The 23,193-nt window shown below is 35.7% G+C and overlaps 1 protein-coding gene, 2 long non-coding RNA genes and 1 pseudogene across 4 annotated transcripts; 3 read left to right on the top strand and 1 right to left on the bottom strand.

Annotated features, from left to right (window-relative positions):
* The first annotated feature begins 4,666 nt into the window (after positions 1-4,666).
* Positions 4,667-6,230, top strand: LOC147787513 (transcription factor KUA1-like; annotated as a pseudogene). Its single transcript, XR_015413346.1, has 3 exons — positions 4,667-4,862; positions 4,963-5,171; positions 5,428-6,230. The product of XR_015413346.1 is annotated as a transcription factor KUA1-like (transcript).
* Positions 6,231-7,559: 1,329 nt separating this feature from the next.
* On the top strand, positions 7,560-9,771 carry LOC147787512 (protein phosphatase 2C 56-like). Its single transcript, XM_087119022.1, has 2 exons — positions 7,560-7,863; positions 9,430-9,771. Exons 1-2 carry the CDS (start codon positions 7,651-7,653, stop codon positions 9,769-9,771), a joined length of 555 nt encoding a protein of 184 aa, XP_086975148.1. The 5' UTR covers positions 7,560-7,650.
* A 94-nt stretch (positions 9,772-9,865) lies between these two features.
* On the top strand, positions 9,866-10,767 carry LOC147787511 (uncharacterized). The gene is made up of 2 exons (XR_015413549.1): positions 9,866-9,918; positions 10,299-10,767. It is a non-coding gene; the product is annotated as an uncharacterized LOC147787511 (long non-coding RNA).
* A 1,324-nt stretch (positions 10,768-12,091) lies between these two features.
* LOC147787510 (uncharacterized) lies at positions 12,092-14,252 on the bottom strand. The gene is made up of 4 exons (XR_015413511.1): positions 14,040-14,252; positions 13,879-13,960; positions 13,282-13,359; positions 12,092-12,288 (listed from the first exon to the last, which is right to left on the bottom strand). It is a non-coding gene; the product is annotated as an uncharacterized LOC147787510 (long non-coding RNA).
* Between the last annotated feature and the right edge of the window lie 8,941 nt (positions 14,253-23,193).

Genomic DNA, 23,193 nt, shown 5'->3' with positions numbered 1-23,193 from the left:
GGGTCGGGTTGTGAAAAGTTTCGGGTTGGGTTGGGTTACCAATCCAACCAACCCGAACTTTTGGGTTGGGTCAAAAAAATCGCTCAACCCAACCCAACCCGGACTATGTACACCCCTACCGGGAAGCTAGAGTCCATGGTTCAAAATATTGCCCGCTCTACGAGTTTCAATGTATGATGGTTTTGTTATCATTTTAATTCTTCGTAGTGTCTCATCTTCGAATTAGAAATGTGGATGGATTGAGGTATTTTTATTTGTTTTGATCGGTTTCGTTTTCTTAGTCTAGTGCTACTTTGAACACCAAACGAAGGCTATATACTTAGTGACCAACCTTAGAAATTATACTCTAAAGCGATTTTCACACAAATACACTTGTAGTCTCTGCTCGTACCTCCTTAAATAAAGGTGGAAGCCCTTCAAAAGCCAAGTTCCTTTGTTGTACACGGGTTCCATTTTTTTATGACAAATTTATGTTTTTTTTGTTGTACACCTGTTCCATTTTTCTCTAACAAATTTATGCTTTCAATTAACTATTACGATTGAGATAATATATTTTTGTTTTCTTTTGAATATTTAATTCTTTTATCAGCTTTTCATCAGGTGTAACTCATCTCAGATATTTGTCTCCCTATATTTAGCCAAGTTTTACAACTGACCGGAAGTCCAACAACATGTCAATGGATCTTAATTTAGAGCAAAGTGCTAATTTAGAGAATAAGTGTAATTGTTCTCTGTCTCCTATATTTAGCCAAGTTTTACCAAACGACATGAAGCCACGCCACATGTAAGGTTTTACCAAATGACTTGAGGCCATGCCACATGTAATTAGTTCTCTATTCGTAGCAAAGTGAATTGAGTAAAGTGCATAAATCCAAATCTGTGAAGAGATTACCATATCTCATAATGAAATTGGATTTTATTGACAGCTTCAGACTGATTCCCATTCTTGTTTTCAACTCCCGGCATGCAACTTGGAGGAGCTTGCCAGGTATGTTCATCCCTTCTTCCATATTGCCATGTATGTTCATCCCTTCTTCCATATTGCCATGTATGTTCATTCCTTCTTCCATATTGCCATGTATGTTCATCCCTTCTTCCACGCGTTGGAGCAAAAACCCCTTCTCCATAGTTATATATTCTTCTTACCTTAACTTGTCTTTATAACTTGTGACGCTTCAGCGCTTATGATCAACGAAACGCTTCAGCGCTTATGATCAACGAAACGCTTCAGCGCTTATGATCAACGAAACGCTTCAGCGCTTATGATCAACGAAACACTTCAGCGCTTATGATCAACGAAACGCTTCAGCGCTTATGATCAACGAAACGCTTCAGCGCTTATGATCAACGAAACGCTTCAGCGCTTATGATCAACGAAACGCTTCAGCGCTTATGATCAACGACTCAGGTGAATCATTGATAGAAGTTGTTGTCGCTACCGCTGCCGGAAGGATACTCGTGGGAGTGAAGGTAGCTTGATGAGCTTGATGAGTGCAATAGACAACGGACGCGGTAGTTGTGAGATTTCGTGGGTTTTGGATTGGACAATGCCATTGCCATTGTTCTGGAGTTTCTATCTCCAGCTAGATGGAAAGATGACGGGTCCGAGAAAGAGAAACCTTTAGTTCATTATTTTGGCTTGTTTGATGGTCATGGAGGCCCTCAGGTTTTTTTTTTATATCTCTAATGAGTTGAATGCACTTATTTGCATACAATTTTGAAGATTAAACCTGATGTAGATTTAAATCTCGATCATGCAGCTCACTTTACAAGTAGACACAAACACCACCTATAATTAAGAACAAAACCAGGTGTATGTATGTATGTGTATATATATATATATATATATACTATTTATTTATTTTAAAATCTCCCATAAGATTTTTTTGTATGTGATATGTGTGGTAAATAGAAAGTGATGGTATGCTACCCATAAATAAATAAATAAATAAAAAAGGGATGGTTTAGGTGTGGATTCGAGTGTGGTCTCTCCAAATTTCTTAATAAAGTATCTACTTATAATTTTTCCATCACTCCCGCTCTCATATCTAACCTACCCGAACCCGACCTGTGGTGGTGTCGGAAGTAAAATCAAAGTGTTTGATCTTTTTTCCCGTGCTTTGAGACACTCTTCCTTACTGATTAAGTAGTGATGAACTGATGATAATTGATTGATGAACTGATGATAATTGATTGATGAACTGATGATAATTGATTGATGAACAGATGATAATTGATTGAGTGTCAGTATGGTTCCTTTGAAAAAGTTAATTATTTCTTTCATTTATATTCCTTAACTCTAACTCATCAAATAATTTTATTTTTTATAAAATGGATTAATTACGAAAACTAAAATTATATTATAGCATGTCAAAAATTAAAACATGATTTAAAATGGAGCTAAAAATGAATTTTTTATTTTGAAAGGAGGGGGCGAGGGGCATTTTTGGAAAAAGATGATTGGGCCCAGGGGCATTTTTGAAAAAATAATATTAATGGCTCATAGGCCCAAACCTTGATGATTCGGCCCATAAATCAGATTTGGTTGCCAAACCTTGATGATTAGGCCGGCCCAGGGGCATTTTGGAAAAAATAATATTAATGGTTCATACTTAGGCCCAAATCTTGATGATTCGGCCCATAAATCAGATTTGGTTATTTTTAAAATGGGCCTGGGCCTGGTCTGGACTAGATCTACTGGGAAGCTAGAGTCCATGGTTCAAAATATTGCCCGCTCTACTAGTTTCACAGTATGATGGTTTTGTTATCATTTTAATTGTTCGTAGTGTCTCATCTTCGAATTAGAAATGTGGATGGATTGAGATATTTCTATTTGTTTTGGTCAATTTCATTTTCTTGGTCTAATGCTACTTTGAACACCGAACTGAGGCTATATACTTAGTGTTTTCGCTAAACTGATCAATGAAGAGAAATATTTATTGTGTGCATGTTCTTGTGTTTGTTTTCGGTTGTTAAGAGGTTATTTGCATGTACGAGGATTTAGTTGAGGAAGAACTATAAAAATGTTTCGTGGAAGCTTCACTAATGACCTCTCGTTTGCTTCACAACCACATTTGAGATAATGCTAGCATTATGATTCGGTACAATTTTAGATTTTAGAAGGAAATTAATTTGCTGAAGACAATGAACTTAGAGTCAATAAGGCGTTTGATAACAAGCGATTGACACAGGTTCATGACTAAATGAGTATACGATATGGTATTATTTTATCAATGTTTTAACGATGATATCAGGTGAGTACTTATTGTTCAAAGAAGTTCCATGAACTATTAGCAGAAGAGTGGAACAGAGGAGTTTTTGAAAACGGTCAGCAAGAGCGATGGGAAATGGCATTGACGAGGTCTTATGAGAGGGTTGATGATGCCTTCAAGGACAAGACTCTGGCCCCATATTCAGTTGGATCTACTGCTTTGGTTGTTCTTCTATCAGCTTGCCAAATAATTGTTGCCAACTGTGGTGACTCTAGAGCATTGCTGTGTCGTGGGAATCAAGTCATTCCCTTGACAGTTGACCACAAGGTTCAATTACAATTCTCTCTGTCCGGTTTGGGTGCACAAATTCTTCCATGTTTTTAGTTAATATTATGATTCAAAGAATTTCCCATTTTCTGATGCAGATTAGCAGGCCCCATGAATATGATAGACTTATTAAGGGAGGAGCAAAAATTCTGTTTGTAGGCTGTCCTATGGTCGAAGGAGTGCTGGCAATGACCAGAGCAATAGGTTTCTTCTAACCCATAGCTTCATATTTTCCCAACGATTCATAACTGTTAGACGAATACGACTCTCCACAATGGTATAATATTGTCCACTTTAAGCATAAGCTCTCATGCCTTTGCTTTGGGCTTCCCCAAAAGTCCTCGTACAAATGGAGTACAAATGGAGAGAGTATTCTTTGTTTATAAACTCATGATCATTCCCTAAATTAGGGGAAGTGAGACTTTTATCCTCCAACAATAACTAGTCATCCACTAATTTTGCAAGCTTCTAAGTTTACATTGTCAAATTTTGCATCTATTTATCTTTTATTGTTGCGATTTTCAAATATATTTCTGATCAGGTGATCATTACTTGAAACCGTGGATTATATTTGATCCGGAGGTTACGTTCACATCGAGGACTGAGGAAGATGAGTGTTTGATTCTGGCAAGTGGAGTATGGGATGTCTTATCCAACGATGACGTGATGAAGATGGCTTGCAGCGTACTGAAAAGGCAACGCAAGAAGTTGGCGCTTGGTGGAACTGGTAATGTAATTTATCTAGCTCAATGTGCTGCAAATAAAATACGTAAGGAAGCTAGTAATTTGAGTGGCGACAACATCTCAGTTATTGTAGTTGACTTAAAAGCACCAAATGAGGGATCTCTAAACTGAGCAATGAAAACAATATCACCGTTGGCTTGGTAGAAGCATGGTGATGTATAGAAACTAGACTTGGACTTAATCATTGTATAAATCACTGCAACTCTTTACCTTTTGTACTCTACTTTGTTATAAAGGTCTGGTGTGTGTTTCTTTATTAAATGAATATGCGTGCTATTCAACATGTAGCGAACCGATATACATATGCATATGATGCAATATCATAGCGTCTTGTTATTGGATGCTCGATGAATGTATAGTTTTAGATTCTCTTTGTTTTATTCTTCTTGTTTGATTGGTGTAGTCTATTATAGTTTTGGTAGGTAAAAGTCTCTGTTTCAACTTTCTTTTTGAAGAATCAGCATTTGTAGAACTCCCCAAAGGCCAGAAAGTCGATGTGTTTTCATGTCGAGTCTACAATTTTTTGATCGAAAGAGATTGAGGTTTATCTCTCAAGTTGGCCAATGGAATTTGACAAAAGTGATCAAACAGTTTGCATATTCTCTTAATGGATTGAAGTTCTAATAATTGGATCAGGTATTATACTACTGATGTTTGATACCTTAGAATTCGTTTTCAGGTGTTCCATGGACAGAGGAGGAGCATCGATTATTCTTATTTGGTCTTCAGAAACTGGGGAAAGGAGACTGGCGTGGGATTTCTCGGAATTTTGTTATTACAAGGACTCCAACTCAGGTGGCGAGCCATGCCCAGAAGTATTTCATTCGGCTGAGTAACGCAACAAGAAGAAAGCGTAGGTCAAGCCTTTTCGACATGGTTCCAGAGACGGTTTGTTTTGAACTCTTATATTTTCTAGTTTACATTTGGTGCCTGGCAGACCTGTTGACTTTGCATTTTAATTTCTGTTGAAATTTCTTGTCATGTTTCTGTGATCACGTCTTGTACTGTAATCGAAAGATCAGTGACCCTCGTGCCTAACAGTAATTCATAATGCATCTGCTATTGGGTCTCTGCGCGCCTATCTGTTAGCATGACACCATTTATACTTGATAAGGATTTTGTTCTTTTATTTCATGTCTTTCAGGAAACTGATCTGGTGCGTGCGCCAGAAGATGAAGTTTTACATGGTTATCAGGCAAAAGAAACAGAGAACACTGGTTCACAACCTTCACTAAATCTCTCACTTAACTCAGAGTTCCATATCATGGAAACTACAGTAGAAGAAAATGGTAAAGAACTTGATGCACTCAAGATGGAAGTTGCTGGTTTCCCGCCTATGATACCGGGATACATCTCGGCTTACGTGCCTGTTCCTTTTTCTATGTGGGCACCAAGTACAGTCCCAATGGAAGAAGAAAAGGGTGTAGAAATGTGTCATCATGAGGTACTAAAGCCAATTCCAGTTGTGCCAAAGGAACCTGTCAACGTTGATGAACTAGTTGGCATGTCTCAACTCACTCTATGAGAGCACGAAAGGGAGAATAAAGAGCCTTCACCTCTGACCTTAAAATTGATAAGCGAACCCTCAAGACGACTGTCAGCATTTCATCCAAATGCTCGAGTCAGCCGTTCGGAGTTAAACAAGGACGACAATGACACAAACAAAGCTCTTTGAAACAAGAAGGGAGGCGTCTTCATGCATCGTGAGATTTCCTTGAAAAATTACACCCGTAATTAGTTTTGTTTTTCATAGAAGTTTGGTAGTGTGAATGTTTTAATGATAATGTAGGCCAGAGAAAGTTCTTAAAGTATATGTATTCTTTGTAAGTAGATTAGATATTGTAATAAATATATTAATAAGGAGATCCTAACTTGACTTTGTGGATAATCTCTGTACCTTTTTTAGGCATTAAATTAATACATATCTCTCTAGTGTTATTGTGATCATCTCCATAGCCTTCTAATCAAGGAATTGATACTTTGGGAGTGAGCTTCAACGAGGAACTTACCTGAGTTTGAGAGTGCTTCTTGTTCTTGTTCAAATTCTTAAATTAAGAATAGACATACATAAGTGTGAGAGTGCTTCTTGTTCTGGTTCAAATTCTCAAGATAACAATAGACATACTAAGAATAGACATACATAAGTGTGAGAGTGCTTCTTGTTCTTGTTCAAATTCTCAAGCTAACAATAGACATAAGTGAGTGTGAAGGTGCTTCTTGTTCTTGTTCAAATTCTCAAGCTAAGACTCTTTTCTTTATGGCAGTATTACACTAACTACCCTTTTTGATTTCGATTTCGATTCAAAGCATGATGAAGAACTATTTATTTATCTTTCTTGTGAGGATTAATTACAAGTCGTTTCATGAAAATTTATTACTTTTTTCCTTTCTAATGCCACTAGGTTTGTCATGACCAACCTTAGAAATTAGACTCTAAAGCGATTTTCACACAAGTACACTTGTAGTCTGTGCTCGTGCCTCCTTAAATAAAGGTGGAAGCCGTTCAAAAGCCAAGTTCCTTTGTTGTCCACGGCTTCCATTTTTCTATGACAAATTTATGTTTTTTTTGTTGTACACCTGTTCCATTTTTCTATGACAAATTTATGCTTTCAATTAACCATTACCATTCAAATAATATATTTTTGTTTTCTTTTGAATATTTACTCCTTTTATCAGCTTTTCATCAGGTGTAACTGATCTCAGATATTTGTCTCCCTATATTTAGCCAAGTTTTACAAATGACCTGAAGTCCAACCACATGTAAATGGATCTTAATTCAGAGCAAAGTGCTAATTTAGAGAATAAGTGTAATTGTTCTCAGTCTCCTACCATATTTAGCCAAGTTTTACCAAACGACATGAAGCCAGGCCACATGTAAGGTTTTACCAAATGACTTGAGGCCATGCCACATGTAATTAGTTCTTTATTCATAGCAAAGTGCATTCAGAGTAAAGTGCATAAATCTAAATCTGTGAAGAGATTACCATATGTCATAATGAGATTGGATTTTATTGACAGCTTCAGAGTGATTCCCATTCTTGTTTTCAACTCCAGGCATGCAACTTGGAGTAGCTTGCCAGGTATGTTCATCCCTTCTTCCATATTGCCATGTATATTCATTCCTTCTTCCATATTGCCATGTATGTTATCTCTTCTTCCACGCATTGGAGCAAAACCCCTTCTCCATAGTTATATATTCCTTCTTACCAAACCCCTTCTCCATAGTTATATATTCCTTCTTACCTTAACTTATCTTTATAACTTGTATAGCTTCAGCGTTTATGATCAACGACTCCGGTGAATCGTTGATAGAAGTTGTTGTCGCTACCGCTGCCGGAAGGACACTCGTGGGAGTGACGGTAGCTCGATGAGCTTGATGAGTGCAATAGACAATGGATGCGGTAGTTGTGAGATTTCGTGGGGTTTTGGATTGGACAAGGGACGTAGAACTTCAATGGAGGATGCCATTGCCATTGTTCCGGAGTTTCTATCTCGAGCTAGATGGAAAGATGACGGGTCCGTGAAAGAGAAACCTTTAGTTCATTATTTTGGCTTGTTTGATGGTCATGGAGGCCCTCAGGTATTTTTTTTTTATTTTTATTTTTTATTTTTTATATATCTCTAATGAGTTGAATGCACTTATTTGCATACAATTTTAAAGATTAAACCTCATGTAGATAGACCACGGAGCAATTTAAATCTCCGCAGCTCACTTTACAAGTATACACAAACACCACCTATAATTAAGAACAAAACCAGTATATATATATATATATATATATATATATATATATATATATACTATTTATACTATTTATTTATTTTAAAATCCCCAATAAGATTGTTTTGTATGTGATATCTGTGATAAATAAAAAGTGATGTATGCTACCCAGGAAAAAAAAAAAATCTAAAAATTGATGGTTTAGGTGCGGATTCAAGTATGGTCTCTCCACGTTTCTTAAGTATCTATCTATAATTTTTCCATTACTCCCACTTTCATATCCAACCTACCCGAATCCGGCCTGTGGTGTCTTAAGGTATCTATCTATAATTTTTCCATTACTCCCACTTTCATATCCAACCTACCCGAATCCGGCCTGTGGTGGTGTCGGAAGTAAAATCAAAGTGTTTTGATCGTTTGTCCCATGCTTTGAGACACTCTTCCTTACTAATTAAGTAGTGATGAATGGATGATAATTGATTGTGTGTCAGTATGCTTTGAAAAAGAAACATGTCAAAAATTAAAACATCATTCAAAATGGAGCCCAAAAATGAATTTTTTATTTTGAGGGACGAGGGGCATTTTTGGAAACATAATATTAATGACTTAGGCCCATAATGATTGGGCCCAGGGCATTTTTGAAAAAATAATATTAATGGCTCATACTTAGGCCCAAACCTTGATGATTCGGCCCATAAATCAGATTTGGTTGTTTTTAAAATGGGCCTGGGCCTGGTCTGGACTAGATCTCATCCAACCTATTGGGAAGCTAGAGTCCATGGTTCAAAATATTGCCCGCTCTATGAGTTTTACTGTATGATGGTTTTGTTATCATTTTAATTGTTCGTAGTGTCTCATCTTCGAATTAGAAAGGTGGATGGATTGAGATATTTTTATTTGTTTTGGTCAGTTTCATTTTCTTGGTCTAGTGCTACTTTGAACACTGGATTGAGGCTATATACTTAGTGTTTTCGCTAAACTGATCAATGAAGAGAAATATTTATCGTGTGCATGTTCTTGTGTTTGTTTCCGGTTGTTAAGAGGTCATTTGCATGTACGAGAATTTAGTTGAATAAGAACGGTAAAAAGGTTTCGTGGAAGCTTCACTAACGACCTCTCGTTTACTTCGCAACCACATTTGAGATAATGCTAGCTAGAAGGAAATTAATTTGCTGAAGGCAATGAACTTAGAGTGCATTTAATAACAAGCGATTGACACAAGCTCATGACTATAATGAGTACTCGAGGGACTTATATTTTGTTGACCATGAAATAAGATGCTTCAAGATGGAGGTCCGTTCATTAGTTTCGCTAATGACAAGGAGGCATGCCAAATCAAGTTGTTTTATTGTGACCATTTCTGCTTTGTTACCATCAAAATATAGATTATAGTATTCTTGTATCAACGTTTAACGATGATTTCAGGTGAGTACTTATTGTTCAAAGAAGTTCCATGAACTATTAGCAGAAGAGTGGAACAGAGGGGTTTTTGAAAACGGTCAGCAAGAGCGATGGGAAATGGCATTGACGAGGTCTTATGAGAGGGTTGATGATGCCTTCAAGGACAAGACTCTGGCCCCATATTCAGTTGGATCTACCGCTTTGGTTGTTCTTCTGTCAGCTTGCCAAATAATTGTTGCCAACTGTGGTGACTCTAGAGCATTGCTTTGTCGTGGGAATCAAGCCATTCCCTTGACAGTTGACCACAAGGTTCAATTACAATTCTCTCTGTCCTGTTTGGGTGCACAAATTTTTCCATGTTTTTAGTTAATATTATGATTCAAAGAATTTCCCCTTTTCTGATGCAGATTAGCAGACCAGATGAATATGATAGACTTATTAAGGGAGGAGCAAAAATTTTGTTTGTAGGTTGTCCAAGGGTTGAAGGAGTGCTGGCAATGACCAGAGCAATAGGTTTCTTCTAACCCATAGCTTCATATTTTCCCAACGACTCATAACTGTTAGACGAGTTTCTTCTAACCCATAGCTTCATATTTTCCCAACGACTCATAACTGTTAGACGAATACGACTCTCCACAATGGTATAATATTGTCCACTTTGAGCATAAGCTCTCATGGCTTTGCTTTCGGCTTCCCCAAAAGTCCTCATACAAATGGAGAGAGTATTCTTTGTTTATAAACCCATGATCATTCCCGAAATTAGCGGACGTGGGACTTTCATCCTCCAACAATAACTAGTCATCCACTAATTTGCAAGCTTCTAAGTTTACATTGTCAAATTTTGCATCTATTTATATTTTATTGTTGCGATTTTCAAATATATTTCTGATCAGGTGATCATTACTTGAAACCGTGGATTATATTTGATCCGGAGGTTACGTTCACATCGAGGACTGAGGAAGATGAGTGTTTGATTCTGGCAAGTGATGGAGTATGGGATGTCTTATCCAACGATGATGTGATGAAGATGGCTTGCAGCGTACTGAAAAGGCAACGCAAGAAGTTGGCGCTTGGTGGAACTGGTAATGTAATTTATCCAGCACAATGTGCTGCAAATAAAATACGCAAGGAAGCTAGTAATTTGAGTGACGACAACATCTCAGTTATTGTAGTTGACTTAAAAGCACCAAATGAGGGATCTTTAAACTGAGCGATGAAAACAATATCACCGTTGGCTTGGTAGAAGCATGGTGATCTGTATAGAAACTAAACCTAGACTTAATCATTGTATAAACCACCGCAACTCTTTACCTTTTGTATTCTACTTTGTTATAAAGGTTTGGTGTGTGTTTCTTTATTAAATGACTATGCGTGCTATTCAAAATGTAGCGAACCGATATACATATGCATATGATGCAACATCATAGCGTCTTGTTATTGGATGCTCGATGAATGCATAGTTTTAGATTCTCTTTTTTTTAGGTTGCTACGAGTACTCGTAAAAACAATCCATAGTGGACAAAATGATGCATTCAATAATATCATATTTCCAAGGAAAAGAACAAAATTGGTTGTAGTACGCTTAAATTTGGATTTTGAAAGGTACAAAGGTATTCTCTTTTTCGTAATATCTGCTCTTTGACAAGGTCCATTGAGCAACAAATCCTTTTTGGAAATGCACATGGATTGAGGCATTTCTCTTTGTTTTGATCGGTTTCGTTTTCTTTGCCTAGTGTTACTATGAACACTGAACGGAGGTTACATGCTTAGTGTTTTTGCTAAATCGACTGATGTGGAGAAATATTTATCGTGTGCGAGTACTCGTGTTTGTTTCTGGTTGTTTAGAGGTCGTTTGCATGTAGGAGGATTTAGTTGAGGAAGAAGTGTAAAACCGTTTCGTAGAAGAAGAAAACTACTTATTTTCCAAGTTTTGTATGATGATTTTGTTATCATTGTAATTCTTAAAACCATTATAGAATCTGATCTTGGAGATAGAAATAGGTGATGGATTGAGGTATTTCTCATTGTTTTGATAGGTTTCGTTTTCTTTAGTGCTATGTTAAACACTAAACACTAAACGAAGGCTATATGTTTAGTGTTTTCGCTAAACCTATCGAAGAGGGGAAATATTTATCGTGTGCGAGTTCTTGTGTTTGTTTCCGATTTTGTTAAGAGGTCGTTTGCATGTAAGAAGATTTATTTGAGGAAGAACTATAAAAAGGTTTCGTAGAAGAAGAACAAAATTTGTTTTTCGAGTTCTAAATTCGATTTCAGCTCCTAGGAGCTCACTGTATGATGGATTTGTTATCATTTTCATTCTCAAAATCTTCATAGGATCTCATCTTCGAATTGGAAATGCGGATGGATTGAGGTATTTCTCTTTGTTTTGATCAGTTTTGTTTTCTTGTCTAATGAACATTGAACGGAGGCTATATGCTTAGTGTTTTCGCTAAACTGACCCATGTGGAGAAATAATTATGGTGTGCGAGTTCTTATTTTTGTTTTCGTTTGTAGGAGGATTTAGTTGAGGAAAAATTGGAAAAAAGTTTCGTAGAAGAAGAAAAACACTTGTTTTTAGAGTTCTACTGTCACGACCCGATTTTCGAGGCTTCGAAAATCTGAATCGTGACTAAAAATACGAAATCGAAAACAATCAAAAGGAAAATAAAAGAAAAGAAAACCAAAGTAAAAGATAAAAGTACTTTGTATTAAAACAAAAGAGAGAAATTTTGTTTGTTAATTATTACCAAAGAAATTGCAAATATAAAATGAAATACAAAAGACTCTAAAAGACCGTAAAGGGACTGACGCTCCGGAACGACCCCCTCTGTGACTGTACAGCTCTCAAACGCTCCTCTACCTCGACCAGCAGCCAGTGAACACCTGAGAAAAATAAAGGAGAATGGGATGAGTATAAAAACTATTCTCAGTAAGCCACCTACTTGTAGGCTCTCTTCGCATCTTAATTTAACAGAACTACCATGGTTTCCTAATTCGGTTCTAGAACATCAGGTTCTAACCTTAGTCTCTTGGGGCTTGCCCCTTGGGTTTCACCGGTTCATCGTCCTTTCATTAGTCACCTAGAGGTTCCTTATGCCAAGCTGATATGGTCGGTATCTCTCTATGAGGCGCTACCTCTACATGGCTATCTAGGACTACATGGTATCTAGCCTAGGGGTGTGCTGAATACCCCTACGCCCATATAGTCCTCCTATGGGGGGCGCGACCCAACCCATTCCCATGCAGCTAATGGGCTGTACGACGTGGGGACACATTTCCCATGCGAAATGGCTAAGAGAAGTAAGGACTGATCAGGGACCCTTGGTCCTCCCACGAAGCTATAGATACCGTTCTCACGCTAGCAATCTATGAACCCTCCTAGGTACTTTCTTGCCGTGGTAAACCGCTAAGTTTCTAGGGAAAAATTAAGTCTTTCTAGAGCGGCATATCGCTCCTAACAGAAATTCCCTAATCTTATAATAGAAATGGGCCCTAGCAATTAACAGAGGGTGCATGCAATCTTCTTCTAACATCATAGTATGTAATTCATGCAAACTAGGCATACCAGCTCAACGGGGCGATGACCTCCATCAAGCACCCAGAGCACGAAGTTCGCGCTCAATGGGGCGAATTCGTCCATCAAGCACCCGAAACCCGGCATACACAATTCTAACATAAATTAAACGCATGCATACGTACAACGGAAGCTTAAGGCATACAAGCAACACTCAGATAATTCACCCAACACATCATAACAATCCATCTAATTAATCTCATTCATGGAGAGCTAATTTAAGGCAAAATTACTAACACGCATACATACAATCCAAGCGAACCCTACAAGTATTTCTTCCTAAATACCGGGTGGTGACTTACCTGGTTGACGTGCCCTTTTTGCTAGCGTTTCTTTGCCCGTGAGGTGTCCAAAAGTACTGATTTCTTTAAATTAGGTCCCTATTCACGTAAGAACAGTATTAGAACTGACCGGGACAAAAATCGGGCAAACAGAAAGCAACCGGGCCAAATTGGCCATTCCACGCGCGCTAACGCGCCAGCAGCACGCTGGGAGGGCGTAATTTCGCGTAGTCGCGGGTCGGCCGGTCCGGTCGGCTCGGCTCGCGTCGCGGTTCGGCCCGGCTTGCGGGCGACACGTGTCGACGCCTCGCTGGAGCTGCGTTGCTCCAGCCGATGGTCGACGCGTGTCCGGCGCCTGTCGCCGCCGTCCGCCACTCGCCGCCGCCGTCCACCACTCGCCAGCACTCTTTTTTTTTTTTTCTTCTTCTTTCTTCTCTGCCCTCTGAAAACCGAAACACAACCCTCTTTTCCGATTTTCGTATCTTTCGATCCGTAGATCGGATCGACATGATTCCTTCGTCAAAATTTTAGATCGTGTTACGGGCTACGTCCTCGTATTTTTTCTCGTAATTTTCGCTTAACTACCGGACGAGTTAAGAAGGTCGTAATTTCGCTCACCGTTCTCGGACGACTCTCGGATCTCCGCCTTCGGGTTGAGGTCTCGGCCAAACTTCTTCACAGATCATGCGTAGAGTTGTTCCTAGATGAATATATCAAGATTTCAGATCTTGATTCACAAAGGAAAACCGTAGATCTGAGAAAACGTTCAAGATCCTTACCTTGCGGGTTTTCCGACTTCTTGATGAAAAATGGGACTCCGGCCACCTACATTCTCTTTTCTCTTCCAAGGAAGTCTCTCTGCATGATCTTCACCTCCTTGCATCATGATCTTCACCGGAATAGACTCCAACGGTAGTTTTCGGTGAGTCTTCCCGCGGTTCATCCTTTCTCCTCTCTCTAGGTTCTCTCTACCCCTTTCTCTCACTATCTCTCTTTTGTAGGATTATGGATGGGGTTTGGTTTGGACCCCTTAGGTGGTTGGATTGCCCCTCTCAACTTTTCCTATATTTTTTTTTCTTTTTCTTCTTTCTTCGGGTATTACATCTACGTTCGAGTTTCAGCTCATATTCGCTCAATGCATTATGGTTTAGTTATCATTTTCATTCTCAAAATCTTTGTAGGATCTCATCTTCAAATTGGAAATGTTGATGGATTGAGACATTTCTGTTTGTTTTGATCAGTTTCGTTTACTGTGTCTGATGCCCTCTGAACATTAAACGGAAGCTATATTATTAGTGTTTTGGCTAAACCGACCAATGAGGAGAAATATTTACCATGTTCGAGTTCTAGTATTTATTTTTGTTAGTTAAGAGGTCGTTTGCATGTAGAAGGATTTAGTTGAGGAATAACTATAAAAAGGTTTCGTAAAAGAAAAAGAAGAAAAGCACTTGTTTTCTGAGTTCTACTTCGATTTCAGCTCCTTTTGCTCACTGTATGATGATTTTGTTATCATTTTAATCTTCAAAATCTTCGTAGGATCTCATCTTCGAATTGAAAATGCAAATGAATTGATGTATTTCTCTTTGTTTTGGTTGGTTTCTTTTTCTTTACCTAGGGCTATTTTGAACATTAACGAAGGCTATATGCTTAGTGTTTTCGAGTTCTTGTGTTTGTTTCGTGTTGTTAAGAGATCGTTTACATGTAGGAGGATTTTGTGAGGAAGAACTTTAAAAAGGTGTTGTAGAAGAAGACGTAGAAAAACACTTGTTTTTCAAGTTCTACGTTCGAGTTTCAGCTCCTATTCGCTCATCGTATGATGGTTTTGTTATAATTTTAATACTCAAAATCTTCGTAGGATCTCATCTTCAAATTGAAAATGCGGATGGATTGATGTATTTCTCTTTGTTTTGATCGGTTCCGTATTCTTTGACTATTACTACTCTGAACATTGAACGGAGGCTATATGCTTAGTGTTTTTGCTGAACCGATTGAAGAAGAGAAATATTTATCATTTTTTTGTTTATTTACTGTTGTTAAGAGGTCATTTGCATTTAGGAGGATTTAGTTGAGGAAAAACAGTAAAAAAATTTAGTAGAAGAAGACTCTGATTTAGAATGATACACTTAATCTATTCAAATTTCTAATGATACACTTAATCTATTCAAATTTCTGTAAAATTATTTCTCTAATTTAGAATATACACCAAATCTTTTAAATAAAGAAAGTTTATTGTAAGTCACTTTATTCTATACTCTCTAGTATTTCCCTTATTTTTTCCTCTTATTGTTTAATTTTGTTTCCCTATTTATTTATTTTTTATTTTTTTTTTTTTTATTTTTTTTTTTATGATCTCTATTTATTTATTATTATTTTTAGTTTATGTATTAATTTTAATTTTTAATTTTATTAACTAAATTTTAATTTATTTACTTTTCTCTTCCTATTTAGTTTTTAATTATATTTACTAAATCTTCCATCTTTAAATTGATTACATATATTATTGACAACTATTATTTTTAAATTTTTTTTTCTAAATTTTTGGTCTTTCTTTATCTTTGTATTCCTTTTAATTATATTGGGGGATTAATTATGGGTCGATTTTTAATGAATTTTTGACTAATAATTAATATTTAATTTCTAACTCAAACTAAATAATTGAAACAATTTAAGAAAAATCTAAAATATAATTTGGTGGTCTCTTAAAAATGAAATTAAGATAATATATACCACAACTCATTGAAATTTTTTGCTATTAAAAATGAAATTAAGATTTAATATATACAACAAACTCACTAGATGTCCCTCACATAAATTTGGAGTCATTTTCCTTTTTCTCTCTGAACGACATCTGAAATGTTATGTATCTCTGACTTTTGATGTTCTATTTTTTTTTCACTCTAGTAGAATAGGGGATCACTGCTACATTGGAGCATGGGGTTGATTATAGATATTTGGGGATGAGTTGTGAGAAATTGGTGGGGAGAGGGATGAGTTATTTTTTATTAATTTATTATTATTGTTATTATTTATTTATTTATTTTTATATGTTTTTGTTTTATTCTGAATATTTGATTGTTCCCAAATGTCTTACAATATTTAGCTAGGTTTTACCGAATGACCTGAAACCACGTAACATGCAACTAGATCTTGATTCACAGCAAAGTGCATAAATCGGCTGACCATATGTCGTAATGAGATTGGATTTTTTGACAGTCTTGAATAGATTCCGATTCTTGTTTCTAACTCCAGGCCATGCAACATCAAGGAGATTGCGATGTATGTTCATTCCTTCCTCCACGCGTTGTAGCAAAAACCTCTTCTCCAGAGTTATATCTTATTTTTACCTTAACTTATCTTTATAACTTGTGTCGTTTCAGTGCTTATGATCAACGGCTCCGGTCAATCATTAACAGAAGCTACTGTCCCTGCCGTTGCCAAAAGGACACTCGTGGGAGTGACGGTGGCTTGATGAGTGCAATGGACAATGGACGTGGTAGTTTTAAGATTTCGTGGAGGTTTTAGATTGGATAAGGGATATAGAACTGCAATGGAGGATGCCATCACCATTGTTCTAGAGTTTCTATCTCCAACTGGATGGAAAGATGACGGGTCGGTGGAAGAGGAACCTTTGGTTCATTATTTTGGCTTGTTTGATACTCATGGAGGCCCTCGGCTACTTTTTGGTATCAAAACCTCACCTCCGTCCTTTGGTAGAGATAGATGTCAATATTGACTCGATCAACAATCATTTAGGTCAAATTCAAATGAGTTAAGTCCTACGAATTTATTTCGATTATATTATTGTTTCTTACATATAAAATCATAACAATTGTTCTATTCATAACCTAATCATATCGTTCTATCAATCTATCATAATCATATCCTTTTCTATACATAACCTAATCATATCGCTATGTCAGTCACATATTTGTCATATTGTTATATTACGTTTATCGCATCCTTTTCGTATCCTATCTCTCACACATATCATTCAACGCATCATAACGTAAGAGTTATCATATCATTCACATATCATAATACATATATAACATATCATAGTCATATCGATTCATAAATACACACATCAAATTTATAACACGTGCAGAACCACAAGACACGTGTTAACATCAAATATAACAATGTCGATACTAAAATCATTTAACTGATTAGCTTAAGTTGTTGTCAATAAATTAAAGTTCAATTATTATTTTAATTTACAATAGTCCATGGATTAGATTTCATGCTAATATTAAAGTTTTGTACGAGAAAAGTCTTAGAATATTTTATAATTAAAAAAAATATATATATAATTCTATTTTTTTATTAAAAATGTTACTGTTTGATAGAAGTTACCTTTATATAAAAAAATTGTTGTAGTTAGGTTTACACTATTTCCTCTTGTATTTATTTTGTTTTATCATTAACTTCTTTACTAATTCTTTATTTTTTCTTTGTTTCTCCATTTATTTTAACTTATCTTAATTTTTTTCTTTTTCTATATCTATTTTTTTTCCTATAATTTTTAATTATATTTTTTTTTCTTGTATTTACTCGGCTTATAATTGTCAAATATGGTCGTTGCGTAATTTTTTTTTATTAATTTTGTTGGAAGAATAATTTATGTATTTTTTTAAATATTATTGATATATTAAATCTCTGTTTTTTTTTTTTAATTCTATTCTCAGATTAATTCTAGATCAATTCTTAATATTATTGATTCTTTGAACTTAGTTAAGACCGTTAGATTTTCTAAATCACACTAAATAATTGGAACAATTTAAAAAAAAAAAAATATAAGACATAATCTGTTGTGATCGAGATTAGATAGGAAGACTTAATATATACATAAATGAGAGTAGGACTGAAAAATTTAATATATACAACAAACTCGAAATATATGTTCACATAAATCTGGAGTATGCCGTGAAAACATTTTCCTTTTTCTCTCTCAAATCTAAAAATAAATGAAATTAGGACAGAAAGATGTAATATATACAACAAACTCGAAATCTTTCTTCACATAAATCTGCGTAGGAAAAATATTTTTTTTTCTCTCCCAAATAAATGAAATTAGGACGGAAAAATTTAATATATACAACAAATTCGAAATATATGCTCACATAAATCTAAACATTTTCCTTTTTTCTCCCAAATAAATCTAAAAATAAATGGGAGAAAAAATTTAATATATACAACACACGAAATATTTCTAGGTTTTCTTTTTCTCTTCCAAATAAATCTAAAAATAAATAGAATTATGACAGAAATATTTAATATCTGTGAAAACATTTTCCTTTTTCTCTCCCAAATAAATCTAAAAATAAATGAAATTAGACATAAAAATTTAATATGTACAACAAACTCGAAATCTCATATAAATCTGCAGCATTTTCTTTTTTTCTCCCTAAAATAAATATAAAAATAAATGAAATTAGAACAAAAAAAAATTTAATATATACAATAAACTCCAAATCTCTCAATCACATAAACCATCACATAAATAGAGTAAAATATTTTCCTTTTTTCTCTTCCAAATAAATCTTAAAAATAAATCAAATTAGGATAGAAAGATTTAATATATACAATAAACTCACTCCAAATCTCTCTTTATCAAGGCATTTTTCTTTTCCTCTCCCAAATAAATTTAAAAATAAATAAAATTAGGATAGAAAGATTTAATATACAATAAACTCCAAATTTCTCCTCGTATCAATTCTCACATAAATCTACCGTATATAGTGAAAGTATTTTTCTTTTTCTCTCTCAAAAAAAAAAAATATATTTTTTTTTTACCTACCAAAATGTTTTACAATGGAGAGAAGGATAAATTATTTTTATTTATTTATTTATTTTTATATGTTTTTTGTTTTCTAGTGAATATTTACAGTTTTTTAAGCTTTTCATCGGGTGCTACCATTACTAAATATCTGTTTTCCAATATTTAGCAACCTTTTACCAAATAACTTAAACCACTACACATGTAACTAATCTTGATCTAGAGCAAAGTGCATAAATTGGGGACCATATGTCGTAATGAGATTGGATTTTTTGACAGCTCCAAACAGCTTCAGATTTCAATTCTTGTTTCCAACTTCAGGCCATGCAACATCGAGGAGATTGCCATGTCTGTTCATCCTTCTTCCACGCCGCGAAAACCCATTCTCCACAGTTATATCTTCTTTCTTACAACTTATCTTTATAACTTGTGTCCTTGGAGGAGATCTTATTTACCAAAATAATTTATAGTATTGAGTTTTATTTATTATTTCTAATATTTTTAAAATATTGTACATTTCATGAACTTATTTATAATTTTTTTTATTCGGTGATTAAGAATTTTGTAACTCTGGCCAAACGAGCTAGTAAAAAAAAAGAGAACTATGATTGCAAATTTTAAAAGTTAACCATGATTGCAATAAATTATGAAATTCGAACGAATCCATGGTTACGCGAAGTTTTCTAGCTTCTTCAATGATTTGCTTGTGGGAAGATTGTTGCATCCTAATAGCATTTTGAGCTCTAAAAAGAGCGTGTATACTGTGAAAAGTTGTAGTAGCTAGTTGTCTCACGTCAAATCCTCTGACTACAACATACAAACTCTTTAAATCCTGTCTCACGTCAAATCCTCTGACTACAACATACAAACTCTTTAAATCCTAATGTCAATTGGAGCTCTAAAAAGGGTTTGCATATTGTGAAAAGTTGCAGCAGCCAATAAAGAAACAAGTAAGCAAACAAAGAAAGGAACCAAGATAGAGTTTCACTCATCTATTTGATAATCATTTGGCAAAAATTGAATAAATCAAGCGGTTTTGGTTTTCGATGTCGAATCTTACAAAAGACTTCCAGGGCCGAATCTCGAAATAAACTTATTATCTTTATCAAAAGATTGATGAGCTCTTTGTGTCCTAGCGGCAGTTTGAGCTCTAAAATGGCTCTGCATACTGCAAAAAGCTACAACAGCTCGTTTTCTCACGAGAAACCCTCTAACCACAACCTACAAACTCTTTTAGTCCTAACGATAGTTTGAGCTTTAAAAAAGAACTGCATACTATGAAAAGTTGCAGCAACTCGTTTTCTCACGATAAATTCTCTAACCATAGCTTGCAATTTAACCAGTCCCTTGAGAGCTCTCCAAGCATTCCTAGCATGACAATAAAGAAAAAAAAAAAGGAACAAGTTAGAATTTCACTAATCTCTATGATAATCATTTGGCTCAAATGGTTTTCAAATCTTACATCAGATTTCCAAGGCCGAATCTCAGGGATAAATTTATTCTCTTTATTGAAAAATCGACGAACTCTTTGGGTCAGTGACCCTCGTGCCAGTAATTCATAATGCATCTGCTATTGGGTCTCAGCGCGCCTATCTGTTAGCATGACACCATTTATACTTAATAAGGATTTTGTTCTTTTATTTCATGTCTTTCAGGAAACTGATCTGCCGTGCGCCAGAAGATGAAGTTTTACATAGTTATCAGGCAAAAGAAACAGAGAACACTGGTTCACAACCTTCACTAAATCTCTCACTTAACTCAGAGTTCCATATCATGGAAACTGCAGTCGAAGAAAATGGTAAAGAACTTGATGCACCCAAGATGGAAGTTGCTGGTTTCCCGCCTATGATACTGGGATACATCTCGGCTTACGTGCCTGTTCCTTTTTCTATTTGGGCACCAAGTACAATACCAATGGAAGAAGAAAAGGGTGTAGAAATGTGTCATCAGGTACTAAAGCCAATTCTAGTTGTGCCAAAGGAACCTGTCAACGTTGATGAACTAGTTGGCATGTCTCAACTCACTCTACGAGAGCATGAAAGGGAGCATAAAGAGCCTTCACCTCTGACCTTAAAATTGATAAGCAAACCCTCAAGACGACTGTCAGCATTTCATCCAAATGCTCGAGTCAGCCGTTCGGAGTTAAACAAGGACGACAATGACACAAACAAAGCTCTTTGAAACAAGAAAGGAGGCGTCTTCATGCATCGTGAGATTTCCTTGAAAAATTACACCCGTAATTAGTTTTGTTTTTCATAGAAAGTTTGGTAGTGTGGGTGTTTTAATGATAATGTAGGCCACAGAAAGTTCTTATAGTATATGTATTCTTGTAACTGTAACAGGTAGATTAGATATTGTAATAAATATATTAATAAGGAGATCCTAACTTGATTTTGTGGATAATCTCTGTACCTTTTGTAGGCATTAAATTAATACATATCTCTCTAGTGTTATCCTGGTCATCTCCATAGCTTTCTAATCAAGGAATTGACACTTTGGGAGTGAGCTTCAACGGGGAACTTACATGAGTGCGAGAGTGCTTCTTGTTCTTCTTGTTCTTGTTCTTCTTGTTCTTGTTCAAATTCTCAAGCTAAGAATAGACATACATGAGTGTGAGAGTGCTTCTTGTTCTTGTTCAACATGAGTGTAAGAGTGCTTCTTGTTCTTGTTCAAATTCTCAAGCTAACAATAGACATACGTGAGTGTAAAGGTGCTTCTTGTTCTTGTTCAAATTCTCAAGCTAAGACTCTTAATGGCAGTATTACACTAACTACCCTTTTTTATTTCGATTTCGATTCTAATTTGTAGGTTATTTAAGCATGATGAAGAACTATTTATTTATCTTTCTTGTGAGGATTATTGACCGTAAGTCGTTTCATGAAAATTTATTACTTTTTTCCTTTCTAATGCCACTAGGTTTGTCATAACCAACCTTAGAAATTAGACTCTAAAGTCATTTTCACACAAGTACACTTGTAGTCTGTGCTCTTGCCTCCTTAAATAAAGGTGGAGGCCGTTCAAAAGCGAAGTTCCTTTGTTGTACACGGGTTCCATTTTTCTATGACAAATTTATGCTTTCAATTAACCATTACTATTCAAATAATATATTTTTGTTTTCTTTTGAATATTTACTTCTTTTATCAGCTTTTCATCAGGTGTAAGTGATCTCATATATTTGTCTCCCTATATTTAGCCAAGTTTTACAAATGACCTGAAGTCCAACCACATGTAAATGGATCTTAATTAAGAGCAAAGTGCTAATTTAGAGAATAAGTGTAATTGTTCTAAGTCTCCTATATTTAGCCAAGTTTTACGAAACAACATGAAGCCACGCCATACGTAAGGTTTTACCAAATGACTTGAGGCCATGCCACATGTAATTAGTTTTTTATTCATAGCAAAGTGCATTTAGAGTAAAGTGCATAAATCTAAATCTGTGAAGAGATTACCATATGTCATAATGAGATTGGATTTTATTAACAGCTTCAGACTTATTCCCATTTTTGTTTTCAACTCGAGGTCATGCAAGTTGGAGGAGTTTGCCATGTATGTTCATTCCTTCTTCCATATTGCCATGTATGTTCATCCCTTCTTCCATATTGCCATGTATGTTCATCCCTTCCTCCACGCGTTGGAGCAAAAACCCTTTCTCCATAGTTATATATTCTTCTTACCTTAACTTGTCTTTATAACTTGTGACGTTTCAGCGCTTATGATCAACGACTTCGGTGAATCATTGATAGAAGTTGTTGTCGCTACCGCTGCTGGAAGGACACTCGTGGGAGTGACGGTAGCTCGATGAGCTCGATGAGTGCAATAGACAATGGACGCGGTAGTTGTGAGATTTCGTGGGGTTTTGGATTGGACAAGGGACGTAGAACTTCAATGGAGGATGCCATTGCCATTGTTCCGGAGTTTCTATCTCCAGCTAGATGGAAAGATGACGGGTCCAAGAAAGAGAAACATTTAGTTCATTATTTTGGCTTGTTTGATGGTCATGGAGGCCCTCAGGTTTTATTTTTTTATTTTTTTATTTTTCTCTAATGAGTTGCATGCACTTTTTTGCATACAATTTTGAAGATTAAACCTGATGTAGATAGATCACGGAGCAATTTAAATCTCCGTCATGCAGCTCACTTTACAAGTATACACAAACA

This window comes from Cucurbita pepo, chromosome 17, assembly GCF_057944985.1.
Source record: "Cucurbita pepo subsp. pepo isolate OVF chromosome 17, ASM5794498v1, whole genome shotgun sequence".
NCBI lineage: Eukaryota > Viridiplantae > Streptophyta > Magnoliopsida > Cucurbitales > Cucurbitaceae > Cucurbita > Cucurbita pepo.
The sequence above is the reverse complement of the archived record's forward strand: the minus strand, read 5'-3'. Positions and strand labels throughout refer to the sequence as shown.

Coding starts and splice junctions, on each gene's coding strand:
- LOC147787512 (XM_087119022.1), top strand. CDS start 7,651: ATGAGCTTGATGAGTGCAATAGACAATGGATGCGGTAGTTGTGAGATT. Junction 7,864..9,429: donor ATGGTCATGGAGGCCCTCAG/GTATTTTTTTTT, acceptor CGATGATTTCAG/GTGAGTACTTATTGTTCAAA.